The 19,229-nt window shown below is 45.9% G+C and overlaps 1 protein-coding gene across 3 annotated transcripts in view; it reads left to right on the top strand.

Moving 5' to 3' along the window:
* LOC146209292 (WD repeat and coiled-coil-containing protein-like) overlaps positions 1-17,110 on the top strand; it is a 51,305-nt gene extending 34,195 nt beyond the window's left edge. The window contains exons 11-13 of one of the 3 annotated variants that reach the window (XM_084599097.1): positions 1,788-1,829; positions 8,385-8,604; positions 14,822-17,110. In XM_084599097.1, the coding sequence (XP_084455223.1) occupies positions 1,788-1,829; positions 8,385-8,604; positions 14,822-15,358 (799 nt within the window). In that variant the 3' untranslated portion in view covers positions 15,359-17,110. Of the gene's footprint in view, positions 1-1,787; positions 1,830-8,384; positions 8,617-14,821 lie in introns of all 3 variants that reach the window. The other 2 variants (XM_084599089.1, XM_084599108.1) reach the window with 2 other exon arrangements.
* Positions 17,111-19,229: the final 2,119 nt, after the last annotated feature.

The raw sequence follows: 19,229 nt of genomic DNA, 5'->3' as shown, positions 1-19,229 counted from the left end.
GCTGAGAGTGCATGTGCTACTTCCGGGTAGCATATTTTGGTGGAAGGGCTGGGTATGGCCCCGAGACTACATGCTGGATGTCGCATCAGCTGTCACCTCAGTGCCATGGCCATGACTACTAAAGAGGCTCCATCCACAACACCAGCACAAACTATCATCATGTCCCACCCCTTTGTTCTCTTGATTACTTTTATAATCGCTAGGTTACTTGACGATTGCTGCAAACATATTTCTTATCCTGTCCCCTACATTCAAAAAGCAAGTGAGATCATGTTGGGTGTTAAAAGGTCACTATATTGAATGGCATTTTCTGCAAATTAGGCATTCTTTATGTCACTCATTTTTTCAAAGGCAAATACTTCCACGATAACAACTCCACTCCATTTGTGACATGGATTTTCAACTGATATGCGAGTTGCAGCGATCACGAGTAGTACGTAGTTCTTTACATTTTCGTTTGAAGTATCTCTTGCTTTGCGTAAGCCGTCAAGCATCTTACTGGCCTTCCATTTCTGACAGGCTTTATTTCTTTGCTTCAAAAGAAAGTTTCACATCTTTGACATCTATTTTTATGCAAATCGTATTGAATTTTGTGCTAACACTGTGTTGTTACATCATTTCTATCCTCAGTGCCATCAGAAAAGTATCATGCACAGGATCTTTTCAAGTGCACCACTCCTCAGGTTGACCACAGTGTGAAAAGAATAAAGAGCTACAAGTCAGAAAAAATGCAGTCACCATGCTGCCCTCTTAGCCCCCATTTTAAGGGGAAAGCCTTGCTTAGCTCATAAGCAGTGTGGACAGGAGTGTCCGCAATGAGCAGAAACAAAACTCCATCATGCTTTGCTGGTTTCCATAGTAACTGTAGTGCCAGTCATTGTTGAGCCACCGAAACGCCGAATTGGACGACAGCATACACATGACCTAATGCAGCTGGTATTGTCGAAAGAGCAGGAGTGGGGAGGATGCCGTCTGAGAAGCAAAAAGAGTGCAGAGTGCATTACGCTACTGGTCATTATTAATAATAATAATTGGTTCACAGGAAAGGAAAGGCGCAGAATCAGTCACAAATGTTCTGCAGACACCTGAACCGCGCCTAAGGGCAGGGAGGAAGGTGGGAGTGAAAGCAGAAAGGGGTGCCGTAGTGGAAAGCTGCGGAGTAATTTTGACCGTCTTTAACGTGCACTGACATCGCACAGCACAGGGACACCACTTTGTTTCGCCTCCAGTGAAATGCAGCTGCCGGTAGTCGGGTGGTGGCACATTGCGTTAGCGAGCTTTCGCCTTCGTGGGAGTAGGTGACCTTAACTTTGTCTGCTGAATTTTACTTGAACAGGTAGATTTTGGTATGTTAAGTACTTTTCCCAGTAAGGATGCTGAAACCAAGTAGAAGTGTGCCTCACTAAGGCTGTTTGGTTTCTGTTCGTGTCATAATTTCTGAAATGAAAGCTGAGGAGGAAGAAAGCCTAATTAGATAGTTCTGATAGTTTCCCACCCGCAGCTTCTTGACTGGCAAGAACATTTTATGTCACTGAGAACTGACAGTTCGCTGTTGGTGATGACCACAGGACAGTGCATAGTGAAAATGCGGGCAGACTGAAAACATATGGCACAGTACATCCATAGTACTATATGCAAAAGCGCATTGCTAGAAAAGGCCTGTATCGGGTTTCATTTTGTAGCATCTGCACGCAGAGAAGAAGCAGATCTGTCACAACAGACCAACATGGTCAGTGACTACCAAGACTTGAGTGAGATGGGCGCACCACCACCTTGTTTCATTGCAGACGGAGGGATTCCTACAGACGGGACAATCTGGCGGCCGAAAGGTACCGAGGCATTCACACCTCACACCTGTGTTGCAGCAGTTTTTGCACTTCCCTTCTGGTTTCTTTGGTTTTTCCACTTTCTGCACATTCACATCTGATGAGGAAGCGGCTCCTCAGTGGGCTTCCATTTTTCAGTATTTGTGAAAACTGTCTGTTTTGTTCGTTGTTATTCTTTGGTCTTTAGAGTAGTCATGGAAGAAGCTGTTTGAGTTGGTTTTTTCTAGTTTGCATGATTACGTTAACGCATGATGGCATCTCGTTTGTGTGCATTGACTTGTTTGCACCCGGTTTTGCTTGTTTTGTTGTAACCTTCAGGTTTGGTTTCTGTTTTGCATGCACAGACCGGTGTTCTTTGGTGTCTGGCTTTGAATGAAATTCGTTTGGTTGCATTCCTTCCGTTTTGAAAGAGGGCATTGGCAGTCGTTCATTTCAAACTCAAATGCACACGTCCAGGGCCCAGTCCTGCAGTGTTGTGTCGAACCATCCAAGCAACGCACATATTTTATTTGTGCGCGAGACAAAAATGTGTTTTGAAGTCGGCCAGAAAAATTTGTGGATCTGTGCCGACATGATTCATGTACAAAAATATGTAAATACTCCAGCTTGCTTTTCCCAAAAGTTGCGTCTCAATGCAGAGAGGTGCGCCGATTTTGTATGCATTGAGTGTAATATTCAAGACTCAGGCTCAGGACTTTTTCCGGCCCTTTTGCTGGGAGTATTGATATCTGTGGTCATTCTTTTCACCTTAAGAAAGTAAACTATGCTGGGGCCGTATTACGCACCGCTCTCAAAATCGCTCTCAAGTTTGAGAGCGTGACGTCAAAATGACGAGGCTCAGACATGTGAAGTGTGACGACATCACGGCTTTAGCCAATTACAAGCAGGCTAGGGCGCTTAATAGCAAAGCCCCACCCCGGAAACTTTCATTTGCGCGATAAAAGGGCCGTGTGCAAACATTTTTCCTGAAAACGCAGCGAATAAAAGTATAAATGTTCTATTTACCTAAGAAACATTGTTCGAAGCTATAATACGGCAACTAAAAATAGAAGCATTTTCAGTATTGCAATTAAATGTGCGCCTAGGTAACGATTTTCGCCGCGAGGGTCAGCTGACGACAGCGAGGCGTGAACATGGCGGCCTGCAAAGAAACAGCTGATTTTCCCGTCTAGTTGCTGCTTTTTACGCGTAGTTTAAAATCGAGGTCCTCTGCGGATGTTGTTAGTTGCCGGAAAAATCTGACTGAAAGCAGTAAAGGCTACGAACCTGCAGTGAACAGCTTGGTGAAAGTGTTTGTCACGAAAATAGCTTGCTGAAGAGTGTTTTCCCTCAGTGCTTACCAGCGATGACAAGAGCGACGAGCGGTAGCCATGTGATCTAGTGTTCTTTCTTTGGAAAATACAAGAGGAAAATGAAGGCTGCACTATTACTTCTGCCGATAGATGGAAGCTGACAGTATCAGTAAAGTAGGTGTCAGCCGCTATGCAAGAGCTCGCGACTGCAGTGCGGGAAACGACATCCCACGCACGACCCTTCACCACTGACTTGTCGTGCAAGCCACAGTGACTCGCTGCTGTGCTTCGCAACCAGTTGACTTCAGGCACATTGGGCTCGGTTCTTCATATTGCGATTGATGCTACTGCTGCTCCATTCCGTTCATGTTCAGTAGCTGATGTTCTGTGTGAGGTACAGAAACCGACGTTTACGCTCCGTTTTGGTTTGTGCAAGAGAAAGAAAGCACTCTTTTGTTTGTTTGTTTTTAATTGTCACCGAGGCGAGAACGAGTTTGTTCTACCAGACCTCAGTTTAGAGGCGATAAAGGTAGGCCTGAGCAGGGATGTCTAGTATGTTGCATTTCGCGCAGCGGTAAGAGTGATGGTGTTGGTCGCACATTGTTGCAAGGCCTCTCTGACGGTGTCATAGTTTCTGTTCGTGCTAGACGGTGTCCACTCTGTCGGCAGGAAAAGCAAGCGTATCATGCATGTGATGCCGCGAGCGAGCTCGAAATCGTCTCAATTTCTGCGATCGCACTATGACAACTAGCTTTCAAGTGCCTTTATATCCATCAAAGAGTCTTTAGTGTTTCAAAATATGTTCATTTTACACGCATTACGCATTCTCTTTCAATATTGTGTGAATTATGTACAAGCCTTTTCTATTAAAATATCAGTTTGAACAGAAGATTAATTGTTTTGGTTATTTGTTGAAAAGACAGAAAATAAATGCCAATGACAAAAGTAGCTGTGCAAAATGTGTATATCACACATTTATGGCGTGGTCATTTATTGGATGCTTATAGTTTAGCTTCCTCTACTGTCTTCAAGCTGTTTAGCATTCTTCTTGACAGTGTTGCACGTTTTATTAGTGTAAAATAACCTTTATTCACACATAGCCCCAGCAATGCATTTGTTATGATTTCAGTTATTTTATTGTCACTAAGATTTCTGTCATTCAGCAGTCATTCTGGGCACTGAAGCCAAGTAAAATGCACTATTCTCCTAGCAGCTGCTACAGCAGAGCAGCAGCTACAGCTTTGTTATATCTGATATAGAAGCATTTTGTATACTGCACCATGCATACAGTACCTATTTGTATAGGTAGCTTCAATATGCAATGGAATGGCTTCTTTGGGCCTAGTAATTTATTCTCGAATGTACATGTCAATGTTGTATGGTCAATGTATATCAAGGTGCATGTGCTTCTCTATATGCTGCCTCTTTTGCAGTAAAAACATTCGAGTGAAATGCTGCTGCCAAGAAATAAGTGTTTCTAGTGAATATAAGTGGCAGTAAAAGAAAAAAAGCTCTTTGTTGGTAGTATTTTCTGATTACAATCAGCATCATGAACATTTACTGCCTTGCTGTAATACTGCACTTTTCAGTTTAAGCATGTTTACACCACAGTGACCACAGCCAACTGTACCAGGCTGCAAGACGGTAGCAGGGAAGAGACAGCGAGCTGGGACTGGGATGGCTTGGCGCTGGTGTAATCAGCCATGACTTCAGTGGATAGTTGCCGTCTCATGGGTAACCAAAATATGACATCCACTTAGGCCCATCTTTTGCTAATCTCAACAGCTTTTGACCATGCTTTAGCACTCAATTGAAGATCCATACTAAGTAGCCCACAGCCAGAATCGTAAACATTCGCAGGAATGCTTACAACGTGTGCCAATGCTGTTTAGGCGAGCATCATTGTAAGGGCAGCCTTGTAACTTGGTAGTGATGATTACCTGCATAACAGAAGATATTTGTCTCCTATTGCTTTTGCCATGAACAAAATTTCACTGCAACATGCATTCTTTGGCATATAGCCCGTCTCAGCATATTCAGGAAATGTATCTCTTGCCAAAGCCGAAATCTAAGTCAGTCTCTCCCTGCAAGGCTTGTTTTCAAAAAAGAAAAAAAGTCTTGTCCTCAGAAAAGACTCCCGGTCTTTGCAGAAATGAAAAGAAGCAGGCGTTTTTACGGCGCATTCACTTTCAAGCCGCGAATGTGTCGCAGGCAGGGAGCGTGACAAATGGCCCGCAACCAGTCATCGAGGAGCAAGGCGCGCTGGACAATCAATAGTCCCTTCATCCTGTGCTTTACATATAAAGGGCAGGTATACAGAACCCTTTTGACAGCTCTCGCTAGGTCATTTTGAAGACAACTGTTAAAAAACAATGCACGAGTAGGAACGAGACCTTTTGGTTGGAAAAAAAGCCTTGCAGAGAAGCCGACTTACAACAAGTGGTATTGCACACATCAATGCATATAATCAAGATCGTTCGATGACCAATACGGGTTTTTAGAGCTTAATCAGGAAAAAGACGCGGGTGTTCAGCAGACCTTCGATCACCTTTCGGTGCACAGGAGTACCGCTATCAAACATTATGGTGCAGCAGCGCTGGCAGACAAGGACACACACAACTGCACTGAACTTACAACTTTATTTTGGACGCTTTTGATCCGCGCATATATAATTGACAGAAGGATGAAATGAAAAGAAGCAGGCGTTTTTACGGCGCATTCACAAACACTAGACGAACGCGCCGTGGAGGAGGCGTTGGTCCGGCGGGGCAGCCAGGGTCACGAAATGCGCGTGTTCGCTTCGCAGATCTGAGATAAAGCAGGCACAATACAAGTTTACTATGATCTTCAGAACTCTTCGGCAAACACACGCAGTCAATAACAAAATCTACTCACTATTGTGATGTCCACAACGTGCGTAGAACCCCTTGCCTAGCGACTTGTTTCCGTATCCTTGACGGCAATCATCGTTCCGCCCGATGGCTTCCGCTACCGACGCACTGCGTGATGCAAACGATCTTACATTCCCTACGTACGTTGGAAGCACGGTATAATCGTGGTTGGAAGCCTCCGGTAGCAAAAAAATGCGGTGCGCTTGCCGCCGCGGTGACGACGCACTCGCCCGCAAGCCGCCGTTCATCGATGTTCGTCGGCAATCGTCGCGCAGTCACTACACTTTCTGCTTGTTCCCGAGTTGAACAGAGCCGGAGCAACTTGTCCGGCAAGTCAGACGCGTCCTCGTGCTTCATTCTTCGTTGTGCATCGCCGATAATGCCTCAAAGCGGCGCATCGCAATTTACGCGGCCGCCATTTTCACTCTCAAAACGTTTGAGACTGCTTCTGTCGCTCTCAAAAAAACGCTCTCAATTGGCGGCCATATTTAGGTGCTCAACGTCATCATTTCTTTCGTGTTCATGACGTCTGATGACGTCCACCGGTGACGCAGAACTGACCGGTCAGAACTGACCAATAGGACATAGGCCTTTGAGAGCGATTTTGAGAGCGATCCGTTTGAGAGCGGTGCGTAATACGGCCCCTGGTGCTACTAAATGACATTTTGCAATGAGGTCAATATTGCTGCACAACCACTACACAAGTGCCTGTGTACAGGCTTGACCACGTATCGCACCATGGTCAAGTCAAATGCGAGTTACAACAGTTCAGACAGCACATTTTTGCCAAAATACTAGAGCCCATGATCTGTCAGATACATCATGGTAGCGTAGTGTGTCGCAGAATTAAATCGCTAGGTACCTGAAAACACGAACAAGTATGCTATACTTGGTGACAACTTTCCTGGGCAGTGAAGGAAGAAGCTATGAGGGTAGGGCAGTTGCAGATGTGTCATTCCACTTATTAACTTTTTGGCCTCTATGGCATCAACTTCAGATTTTGGTTTGGTTCCGCTTTTCAAGAACAGAGGTAAGGAGTCCATGCAGTGAGACGTTCATCATTTTTTGCTTTGTTTCGGTAACAAAATTCAGCCAATATGATAGGAGCAGAGACAGAGAGAACAAGAGAAAGGAAAGAGCCAGAGAAAAGGAGGATCCTTGTTGGCTAACTGCTCTGAGAAAAAATAACAGAGGAATTTAAACGGAAAGAGAGAAGAGAATAAGGTTGAGCATAACGGTTTAAACATGAGGAGTATTGGAACCCATCCCTAACCAAGGAGCCAGTCATTTGTCATTAGGCATTTACATAGGTGGCCATGTGTTTTCATTGAGAATCAAGGGGCATGCATAAATTATGTACTCTGTGATCCTGTCACTGTCGCAGGGGCTACACACAGACATATCAACCATATGGACAACAAACTGATAACAGATGATAGCGGTTTTTGCATAGGCGCAACACGCGACAAATGACACGGCAAGGTTGCCTCACGCCGCTGTGGATGGCCTGGAAGGTCAATGTCTGATTTGAAGGTCAAAGTTTGTGAAATGCCCTGCGGACACTTGAGATCAGCCTGGGTTCAAGCAGAACTGCTACCAATGTCTGTCATTGTTGCACTTCCTCTTTCAGAAAGTTTTGTCGTGCGAAAATCTTTTTGATAGGGTCTTGATATTCACAAAAAATATTATGTTACAATTTCTGCTTTGCCACCATTTTGTCTGCAAATACGGCTTTGTGTTTGTTGCTGAAAACAATTGCTCATGTCCTCAGTAGATAATTGGGAAAAGAAATGTGGCTGCGTACAGCTGGCCTGAGGTACAGCATTATGGTTTTGACACATTTCACCAATGGGAGGCCCTGCCTATTGTGTTTTTTAATGGTCAGTTTTCATTGAGCCAACTGCTGCTTGCGTGAGCTATTTTTCTAAACGGACCAATCCAAGCTCAGAATACAATCATGTTCATGCATTTGTTTCATTTGTTCTATTTGTTTATATGTGCTTAGAGGTCTGCGAGGAGCATTAAGGGGGGGCCAGGGTTAGCAATCAGCTCATAACGAAATTGCAGTTGGCCTTCAGTGATGCCTCTGAAGTTGTCACGGTTGACTACAGTGGCCAGTTCACATGTTGCGGGATAGTCTAAGGAAGAAAGATTGACAATGTGTTTTTGTATGGGCTTGCTCATACTAGCAGATGGTATTGGGATCTTTAGTGAAGAAAATGCAGTTTAGAAGCAGTTTTATTGCGAGCAGAATTTTTCTTGTACTTCTCAAATGTTCTTGGTCAGATGGGCTGCAGTGAGCTTTCCCTGTTACTCCTTGGTGTACTGAGGGTGCGGACTTGGCAAGAAGAGAGCGCCCTTGTTGCTGGATGCAGGTACAGCAAGACCCCGCAGGGTCCAGCGTCGACGGCCAGCTCGAGCCACCTGCTGGCCGGGGCCGGTGAGCTGAACCGGTGCGACCCGGCAGCCACCATGACCTGGCCCCGGGGCCTGCTGGGCGACCTCAAGAGCCACCTGCAGGCATCCTCAGCCGCGCCCCCACCACGACCGTCCTCATCGGCAACCAGCGAGAGCCACCTGGCCCACCGGGCACAGGCAAGACGCTCGGTGCGCGCTCCCCATGGCTCGTGTGCTAGTGGCACCGGGGGTCTGTCTCTCTCCTTCATGCCAAGTCCTGTTTGCGCAGTTTCTGCCATTGTAGTGTGAACCTTCTCCAACTAGCTTTTCTTGATCATAGGGCCTTATAGGTGGGCTTCATGAGACAGCGCTTTATAGCACTTTAATGCCCAGTGTTGTTCAATGCCACATATGGCTTGCCCACCATGTACCCATCACTGCATAGAACTTGTGTGCAAAATTTGACGTAAAATTGTTCTCACTAGCCGGCACTTTCCAACCATAATGTTCAACATGACTGTGAGTAAGGTGTGTGTTGATAATGGGGATGCAAATGCCGCTAGTTAAATTCCGATTTGCGCTTGCTTCGTCTGGCCTTGGCAGTGCCTGCATGTGAATTATTTTAAAGTTCTCTTGACATCATTGCCATGGTCGCTGGTCCGATGGTCGCTGAGGGTAACAAACTGGATTCCAAGGGAAGGAAAGCATAGCAGGAGGCGGCAGAAAGTTAGGTGGGCGGATGAGATTAAGAAGTTCGCAGGGGTCAAGTGGATGCAGCTAGCACAGAACCGGGTTAAGTGGAGAAATATGGGAGAGGCCTTCGCCTTGCAGTGGGTATAATCAGGCTGATGATGATGATATCATTGCGAGTGTAAATGACAGACACGGCAAGAAAAAAATAAGAGCAAGACATATATATGTACTGTGGCGGCAGGGTGCTGAGTTTGGAATAGTATTTGTCTCCTTTAGCTCAGCCATGATAACTGCAGTATCCTTTGCCCAAATAAAGTGTCTCTACCTTGAGTACTACGTCAATTGCAGTTGGTTCTAGTCTTCTTCAGGAAATGTCTCCACCATCACTTAAGAGTATGCCATTTAATTTAATTCAATTCATGATAAAGCATCTACACAATGAAGAGAGATCTTGTTATCGGAAAAGGTCGATTGATAGATTATGAACTTATATTCAAAGCAGGATACTCTAAGAGAAGAAAATAAGCAGATGAAGAAAGCAAAGTAAATCACATACATAGGAATGTGGGTTCCAGCACTCATAGGGAAACACGGGCACATCACCCTTATGTTCGGGGCTAATAAAGCTAGCTTAAAAACTTTTGCACTGCAGAGAGGATTGATGGGATACCTATTGCTCGTGCACGCTTTATAATTTTAGTAAATAGCTTTTCGTGGACCTTTTAAATATGTGATAAGTGAAATAAAGTGGAAAACTAAAATATTACAAACACATCTTGTTCATTTCAGAATTCACATGGTTTTTGCAAATGAAATTAAACTGTAGTTTCGCAGGAGTGTATACAGTGCTGAAAAATCCAGTATAAATTTTAAACTGAATTCCGTGCACTGTTTTTCTTTGCACTAAGGACCCTCATGAAACCAGTTGGAGCTGTTATATTGCTGCTGACCACTGTAAACCCTTGTTAATTTGGCCTTCAATGACCAGAAAAAATTTCCTAATTAACAAAAATCTCTAATTATCCAATGGGCCTGAAACAAACAGCAGACAACCGTTTGCACCACAGTGAGTTTTTGTGATGAACACTTGCACGATGGTTGTCTGCGTATGAGATGAAACTGAAGTAATATACTAATGACATTTTATCCTGGTTTCACCAAGTTCTTAGCTTTGCACTCACTACTGGGATGGGCCTACTCACAAAAAGGTCCCTCTTCACAAAACTGCCCTGTCATGTTTTGAAGGTGTTTCACTGCACAGTTCACACGGCCGAGCATTGCGGTGAAGAATGCAGTGAATTAGGTAATTTTCAATGTCTAGCCCGGTTATAACAAAGTCGGCAGGAATTGGAAACCGCTTCGCTATATTCGCTATTTTGTTGCATCTGGACTATGAAAAAAAAGAGACAAGCTTTAGTAGATTGTTTTATCGTCGCTGGACGAATTGGTCCAGCGTTCCCTGAACATGTTTTTCAAGTACGGTCTTCAGGATTGTGGCCTCCATACCATCCAACTGCGAACCAAAGTTCTGCTCGGAACTCCCAAGGTACAGCTAGAAGAAATATGAAAGGGAACACGGAAGCGCATGGCCTCCACGCTTTGCAAAACGCTGTCACCAACAAGTGAGAAGAATAAGCAGTAAATACGCATGCAAAGTAAGCTTAGTCGAGTGCGCTTTCCGAGCATGCTCCTAGTGCTGCCCATTCTTGTCTTCTACTGGTGACAGCGCTTTGTGAAATGCGAAGGCCACGCGCTCCCATGTTTCCTTTCATATTGCTTCTAGCTGTACATCTGTAGTGTGTCAACAGCTGCGATGGCCGCTGCAAAGATCTCTGGCTTAGGGGCACAACCAGCATCGTTGCAGTCATTCTCGAGGCGCTATTCGTCCCTTCCATGGCGTTCCCGGCAACTCTCTATGGCAACAAGCTCATCGTGAGCTGAAATGAAGTTCAGGTGGAACAGACCTGGAGATTCTTTGATTGGGCATCCAAGAACCACCTGTAAAATAGTCGGAGTATATGGCACAATGGATCCTCTTTCGGTCTCCGCTGCCAACGTCATCGTCGAGAATGGCGTCTATCTTGCTGCTGTTCTTGGACTGTGCGATTTCACACTTCTGTGTGATATCACTCTTCTTCACGTTTCGACATACTTCGTCTAGAATGGTGCACTTTTTCTTCAATGACAACACTTTTCTCTTGCCCGTTGAGGTGCTGGGGCTCGCGAGACTCAACACTGCCCAGAAATAGAAGGGTCGGATCTGAGAAAGGGGATAGTTGAGTAGGTCCATTGTCTAGAAATTGTCCACACGAAGTCAGGGGTCATGAGATATCAGAGGTAAGAAGCGGAACAAGGCAGATAAAAAGATCCACGAAAGCGGAGGAAACATTGGTTTCTGTTGCCCTCTCTCACTCCTGCGACAATTTTTCCCAGACTCTCTCTCTCCCGGACCCAGGACCGAGTGTACAGAAATTCAAGAACCACGATTCGCTCCATGACGTCACCGTCCCCCGCCCGCTCAACTGGCTCAACAGCAAGACAGGACGCCGCATCACGATGATGACAAGCCAAGCGGTGCAGTGAAGCAACCCTTCGCTTCGCAGGAGTGCAGACGACACTCCGAATGCAACCGTCAGCCAAATTTTGTTCTTACTTCCACACAAAAAATTGCCTGAAGGCGTAAAAATCTCCTGATTGATACATTATTTTTCATTTGGTACAAAATCACTCCGTTATATCCGCTGACGTGCGCTTATTTACTTCATTAGAACTGGACTCAAATTGTATTCGAAAATGCAAAAATGGGAATGGAAAATTGAACTTCCTTCGTTATAACTGCTATTTCGCAGTAAGTGGTTTCGCTATAACCGGGCTAGGCTTATTCGGAAAATTCTGAATATCAGTTTTGGAATACTAATCGAATAGCAAACATATTCGGTTCATTCGATTCAAAATTTGCGCACCGCAAGTAATTAGGCCTCTTCAGTTCAGTTCAGTCATTCAGTCATGTCTGACTCTTCGTGACCCTATGGACCATGTCACGCCACGCTTTCCGGTCTCTCATTATCTTCCTAACATCACATAACTTCATCTGCAGCACCTCGAGGATGCCATCTAACCATTGCGTTCGCTGCCTACCCCTTTTTCAGTGACCCTCAACCTTTCCCAACATCAAATTTTTCTCCAGCGACTCCTCTCTTTTCATCAGATGACCAAAGTAGCTGAGCTTTAACTTTAGAATTTGACCCTCCAATGAGCAGTCAGGGTTTATGGTCTACAATATTGACTGATTTGATCTTCTGGCAGTTCAAAGAACTCTCAAGAGTCTCCGCCAGCACCACAATTCAAATGCATCAATTCTTCGGTGATCAGCCTTCTTCACAGTGAAGTCCAACTCTCGCATTCATACATCACAACTGGAAAGACCATAGCACGGGTTATACGGATCTTGGTTGGCAGACTAATGTCTCTGCGCTTTACTAGGTGGTCAAGGCTAACCATGGCTCTCTTTCCCAGAAGCAGGCGTCTCCTAATTTCATGGCTGCAGTCTCTTTCCGGGGTAATCTTGGAGCCCAAGAAGATAAAATCTGTTGTAGCTTCCACTTCTTGTCCCTTGATGCTTCAGGACTTGATAAGGCAAGACGCCATGATCTTTGTCTTTTTAATGTTCAGTTTAAGCCCAAACTTCTCACTCTCTTCTTGTACGCGCATCAGAAGTCTCTTGAGTTCCACTTCACTATCTGCCATTAAAGTGGTATCACCCACATATCTAAGGTTGTTGATACATTTTCCAGCAATCTTCACTCCAGCTGAAGACTGGTCCAAGCCGACCTTCCTCATGATGCACTCTGCATATAGGTTAAATAGGCAGGGCGACAGTATGCAGCCTTGCCTCACTCCTTTCTCAATCGGAAACCAATCAGTAAGACCATGCCCAGTTCTGACTGTGGCCTCTTTCCCTTCATACAGGTTCCTAAGGAGACAGATGAGGTGAATTGGAACTCCCATCTCTTGGAGAGCTTGCCACAATCTGCTGTGATCTACCCAGTCAAACGCTTTCGCATAATCAATAAAACAGAAGTAGATGGGTTTCTGGAACTATCTTGCTTTTTCCATGATCCAGCGAAGGTCGGCAATTTGGTCTCTAGTTCCTCTGCCCTTGCGAAACCGAGCTTGCACGTCCGGAAGCTCCCGATCCACATACTGCTGCAGCCTACCTTGGAGGATTTTCAACATCACCTTGCTAGCATGCGAAATAAGCGCGACCGTGCGGTAGTTGGAACAATCTTTGGCGCTGCCTTTCTTTGAAATGGGAATGTAAACTGACCTCCTTCAATCCTGTGGCCACTGCAGGGTTGTCCAAATTTGCTGGCATAATGTATACAGAACGCTAACAGCGTCGTCATGGTTGAGGTTTTGAAGAAACTCAGCTGGAATGCCATCAATTCCGCTAGCTTTGTTCTTAGAAAGGCTGGCTAAGGCCTATTCAACTTCACTCTTCAGGATGCCCGGCTCGAGATCAGTAATCACAACCGTCTTATGTTGGGTTTGCACATCCGCCTCTTACTCTTACTCGCCAATTTTGTGCCAATTATAGAGAGGGTTTCCTTCATTTTTACTACAGAACACTCAGTCTATAGCAAACTATGCTGTTCTGTAGCTAATAGGGAGTCACAAAAATAAAGTAGCTGTTGCAGTGTATGTTTAGCGTTTCATTGCCAAATAGTAAATATCTTCTTTAAGAGTTTTATCTATGATAGTCAACACAATAAGTAATGTTATAAGCTAAATTTAAGGTGAGTGGAAACGCTGACACAGGCGCAATGAATAGCAGACGACCCGCACCAGTGTATGAGGCGGAGAGCAGCAATGCCATTTTTGTCATCATGAAGTGGAGGCACACGGAACCACACTTTGTGCAGCACCGGTTAGCACACCTATTTATCTAGCTACTATAAGCCAGCATTCAACAACTATTTGCTTCTAGAACGTTTGATGACAGCTTTGTGTGGAAAGAGCAGAAAGGCATTTGTTGCAAGGTCAATGTTTGTTGAACAAAAAATTGCCTTCTGTCCCTGGGCCTTTGGGTTGGTTAAGGCCTTCGGGGGAAACTTTGTCATATCTCTGGCTACATGCACAGGATAGACCAAATACCCATTCTTCTGAAATCACAATACACCGATAGCTAAAATTTTAGCGATAGTTCAGGCCTTGTTTGATTTCTTTATAATCTGGGCATTAAGGGAGTACATTTAGAGCACATACACTTATACACACTCGATCACAGTGTGCAGACATGTTGTCTGTTGTCTCATCTCTTAGCTCTCTGTCTTCAGAATCTTCAGTTTCGTGTCTGGCCTAGGTTGGTTTTAATAGTTCATAAACTGGTTTTGTCATTCTATTCTCTCCTTTACTCACTTTAAAGCCTATTGGCAATACTAGTCTCTTCACTTACACTTAGTATTTATAACTTGAATACATGTCTTGCAGTGCAAACATTTTTTCCATTTTGTAAAATTATTTTATGCCTGCTTGTTATCTCAACCATGCCAGTTTACTTCATATGGTGAACTGCTTAATGCTTATATTAGGCTGTGCATAATTAGAGCAGTGTTGTTTCATCCTGAAATGGTTAATTCTCTGGTATTCTCGCTTCGGCCTGCTCTAAAGCGCTCCTGTTCCTGCTCATCCCAGCACTCTTAACCAGCTGCCCTGTATGCAGGACCCAACTCCCCTCGTTGAGGACCTGACCAGCCTGCTGCACTTCCATGAGGCTGGCCGCAGCCAAGACCCGCCGCCGGCCAACGACCTCCTGGACTTGTCAAGCCTCCTGTCGGGCGGCGGGCTCTCCTCGTCTGAGCTGCTCGTGGGCCGTAACTTCGAGGAGCTAGACGGGGACCTGGGCCGCCTCGGTGGGGGTTTCCACGAGGAGTTCTTCAAGAAGTCCTCGGGAGACGGGCGTCAAGACGTTGGCAGCGGTGGCACTCCTCGCACTCCCATGACGGCACCGGGAGGCTCACACACGCTGCCGCGCGCTGCAGAGCATGCGGCACCGGCAGCCGCGACCAGCACGCTGGGCTCAGTGGCCTCGCGGCTGGCCGGCCTCGAAGGCTGCCTGGCTGCGCTGGGCCGCAGTCAGAGCCGCGAGCTGCAAGAGATCAAAGGCGAGCTGTCGGCCATTCGCCGCCTGCTCATCTCGGTCCTCTTCCATGTGCTGCCAGAGGAAGCGAGGAGCGACGCTGTCGCCAAGTACACGTGAGCTGGTGCCGCCATAGTTAGGCCGCCACCAGCCACGAAGGGAAAGACTCGAGCGGAGAGAGAAAGAGCGATGACCGCGACACACGCGAAGGTTCATCTCTGTCCGCATTTCGTAGCCAGGCATGGATACACAGAAGAGCGCTGCTGGGTCTAAAGTGGGTGCTCACCATGTGTGGTACGCCATCCAGCAGCCAACAACCCGCACGGCCAGCCCATCATTTTGTGGTTGCAGGCTGAATGCGGACTGTGCATCCTCTATGCTCAGACCTGAATGAGGAATGTTTGGTCTGGTCCGTTCACTACGCACAGCCACGGAGCATGTCACCGTCAGTTTTGTGGGGCAGCTGCGTGCTCTTCTTCCCAGCCTGTGCCATGGATAGTTTTTTATAATGCGCTTGTGTGACTTTGCACCTGAATTGACGTGGATAATATTGTGATGTGCTTCATGGGCAGCGTGTGTACCTGCTGTATACAGCTTGCAGTAGCGTGATGCTGTTATTTTGTACAGGCCTACGCAATACTATTGTGGACGGGGGTGTAATATTTTCACGAATGGAAGGGGAAAGTGTATGTGGGGCACAAAATCAGGAGGAAGATCGGAATGTGCATCCTCTTGGTGCACAGACCGCAACCGTGCTGTCCCGAGGTCACCAGCTAGGTCACCAAGAATTCCAGTGCAGCGATGTATCAACACATTTTTTGCTCATCACTTCTTTCACTCGGGTGTGGTGTGGCACGGAACAGTGGCTTTTACAGCTGCCTCTTTTTTTGTTTTTCATTCGTGCTTATTTGTCACAAGTTCTCACAGCATTGGTGACATCCATGAAAAGTCGGTATTAGGGCATGGCGCGTCTGTGCAGATGGGCTTTCAAAGCTTTGCTGCAGAACCTGAGACCACAGCAATGCAACGAACCCTCTGAAAGGAGATGCCATCGCTTTTGCGGATGTGGGTAAATGCAAGCAGAAGGGGAAATGTTGCATGCTTTTATCTACCATTCAGTGTTGGGATAGGTACATATACAGACATGCATACACAGATTTACATTTAGGCAGTCTCGCTTACACAAAAGCGTCCTTCTGTGAACAGACTGCATGACTTTGGAGAATGGCGCTGGGGGAAAGTCATAGCCTGAAAGCACATCCACTTCTCTGCTTGCAAAGGACGTTCTCTCACGTGCCTGTGTGTATGTGTGTGTGTGCGTGCTTGCAGAGTGTGCTCAGAGGGACAGAGAAACCTCCAACGGAACGGGTCTGTGTCGCAGCCCTTTAATGTTTGGGCTGTATACCTCGGAGTATGGGGCCCCAGGGTTGCCTTGCCTTCTCCTCTCCTAAACCGAGTCGCGTCAGATTGACTTCAAAGCACAGAACCTGGGGCAGGGGTGGGCAGGGAAACACACAGGGCAGAAGTGCAAGGTGATCCAAGCAGTCATTGCTCGCGATCACCCCTGGGCACTTGCAGTCGAGGCACTTCTGCTGAAGGCCGCTCACAGAAGCATGGTCGCCACCAACTTGTATGCTGTAAGAGTGCATGTGATGTCGCTTTATCTACTATGTGACGCACGATCTTTGTACATAATATACATAGAAGGAGAAAAGATGTGAAAAATGGCTTTAAAAAAATACCAAAAATGGGGAGCAGGGTGGTTAGACACGCTCGCCACACAGACACTGACAGCAAGTCTCGGCATGCAAACTGCTCAGCAGTTCCTGCCAGACACAGATGATAACTGCCGGACTTGCTGTTGTTACAACACGAGGGGGGGGGGGGGGGGGGGGGGGGAAAGAGGGGACTCATTTCCTTTCGGCTTTTTTATAGGATTTATAAATGCATTCGTAAATGCGCGTGTATGTTTACATTATAGGAAGACCGTGAGCCAGCGAAGAGAAGTGGCTTCTCTGCTTTCTAGGATCATTCGAGCACAAGTTGGCAGCTGTTAATCTGCACGCTAGCTCTGCCAGTTGTTTGCACCTCTGATTGAGGGTTGCCCAGTGACATCTGAGCAGGCCTCAGTGCAGACTTCTCAGCACGCATATGTGGACAGTATTACGTGCGGCGCGGAGGCAGCTCCAGTTGGTGTTGCCGCTGGATGCTTGTGACAGGCAGGCATTTGTTGTTTGCTGCAACTCCTTCCTTGTTTGTCCCTGCGCAAGCACACAGACCTCTGTTCCAGTGGCAGGCAACCAGGAGTGCAGACTTTGTGCTGACAGGAGGATCAAAAGCTTTTTTACCTGTTTTTTTCTTTATTTATTACTATAATTATTAGACCAGTGAGGAGGGCTGTGCCAGTGATTCAGCATAAGCTTGCCAATTGCAAGTGCTGCCTTGTCACACTTCCATTCTTTGGGAGCAGTGAAGAAATTATCCGCAACTGACAGAAGATGCCGTGTCCACTTACCGACTCTTGGGCATGCTCGCAGGATTTGATGCTGGCATAATCTTTTCCTCTAATTTTCCTGCAGGCAAACATTGTGCTATGTCTGGGAAGTAATGCTGCAAAGGTGGCTAGTTTGTTTTCCATATTAATTTACTAGAGCGCTGACTTCTAACACAAAACTGACACCAAAGGACAGGGACACAATACAGGTAACAAGTGCAAACTTTAAGCTGTTTATTCGTTTTGCTGCTCAGTCTATTTACGCACATAACTAAGTACAAATGCACAAAGGCAAGAAACATGCAAGATATTCGTGAGCAAGAAACATGAATAGCTATTTGTGAGCCAGAAGCCCCTATATCTCTGCTTCGTATCGCTCTGCTAGACAACAGTTCTGTTTTGCTTTGTTTTAAATTTGCAACAACACACAAATTCACAACGAAGTTTTGTGTTAAATTTAGTGCTCTAGTAACTTAATTAGAGTCTGGAAAGCTCGGTTAATGAAAAAGCACAGGACGGACTTGGGCAAGGATGTGGTATACCAGATGACACAGGCAACAAATTCAGTCTAGCGCTTGTATTATCTTGCATGATTTCTTTGTCTGTGTGCTTTCCATGTTGTGCTGTTTCATTTCAGCATATTGGCCAACAGATCTGCGCATTTGTTTGAAGCCTCTTCATTTTATTACTGTCGACCTCTGGTTGTTTGTCCTGATCGTCTTACTAGGATACAGGTGTGTAGTCAGGCAAGTTATCTTACACGTACTGGAGTTCAGAAGCAGCACGAAAACAGAATTAAGAAAAGAAAGATCAGCACTGCTGCCTGCTGCTTTTTATTTATTTTTTTGCTTTCTCAGCTGTTTCTGCATTTATCTGTAAAATTGCTCATCTTCAACACATACTGACAGTTTATCTCGGATTCTCAGCATTCAGTGTGGGAAGCTGGCATGGAGGTACTGCTAGGTCTCGAGATAGCAGCATGCAGAAAATTCTGAATTGTGAGCGGCAGCTACTAGTCTTGTGTATGTCCAGTTGAGCCACTCTGAAAAGATTACTCGTCTTCTTGGCATGCCAGGCATAGCGTAGTGCTTGAGTTCTCTTTGTAATTGAGTCAGTAGTTGCCTGTCCTTCGCTTGCGCGTTGTATCTCGCGTGCAAGTTTCACGTGCCGTTAAGTTCTGGACCTAAGCCGCTGGTTGCTCTGCGTTGTCGCCGCTGCAGTGAAAACGTACTAGTACCCGGCTCTAGCCAGCTGGTAAAGTCTCTGCGATGCATTCTCATCTCTTGCTTATATCTAGTAAGTTGAGGAAATCTCACCCGTGAGCACTTTTTTTTTTTTTTTCTGTCACGATTTTGTTTATTCTTGGTGCTCCGTTTTGCACTACCTGGGCTTAGAGCAAGCTGCGAGGGTTTTGGGGGCATGTTCCACAATAAGCAGGATGCGGCAGCTTTATACATATATATAAATATATATAAATATACACACACTTATATATAT

Source organism: Amblyomma maculatum, chromosome 1 (genome assembly GCF_055883805.1).
Source record: "Amblyomma maculatum isolate TAMU_Amacu chromosome 1, ASM5588380v1, whole genome shotgun sequence".
In the NCBI taxonomy this organism is placed as follows: domain Eukaryota; kingdom Metazoa; phylum Arthropoda; class Arachnida; order Ixodida; family Ixodidae; genus Amblyomma; species Amblyomma maculatum.
This window is presented reverse-complemented; position numbering and strand designations above follow the sequence as displayed.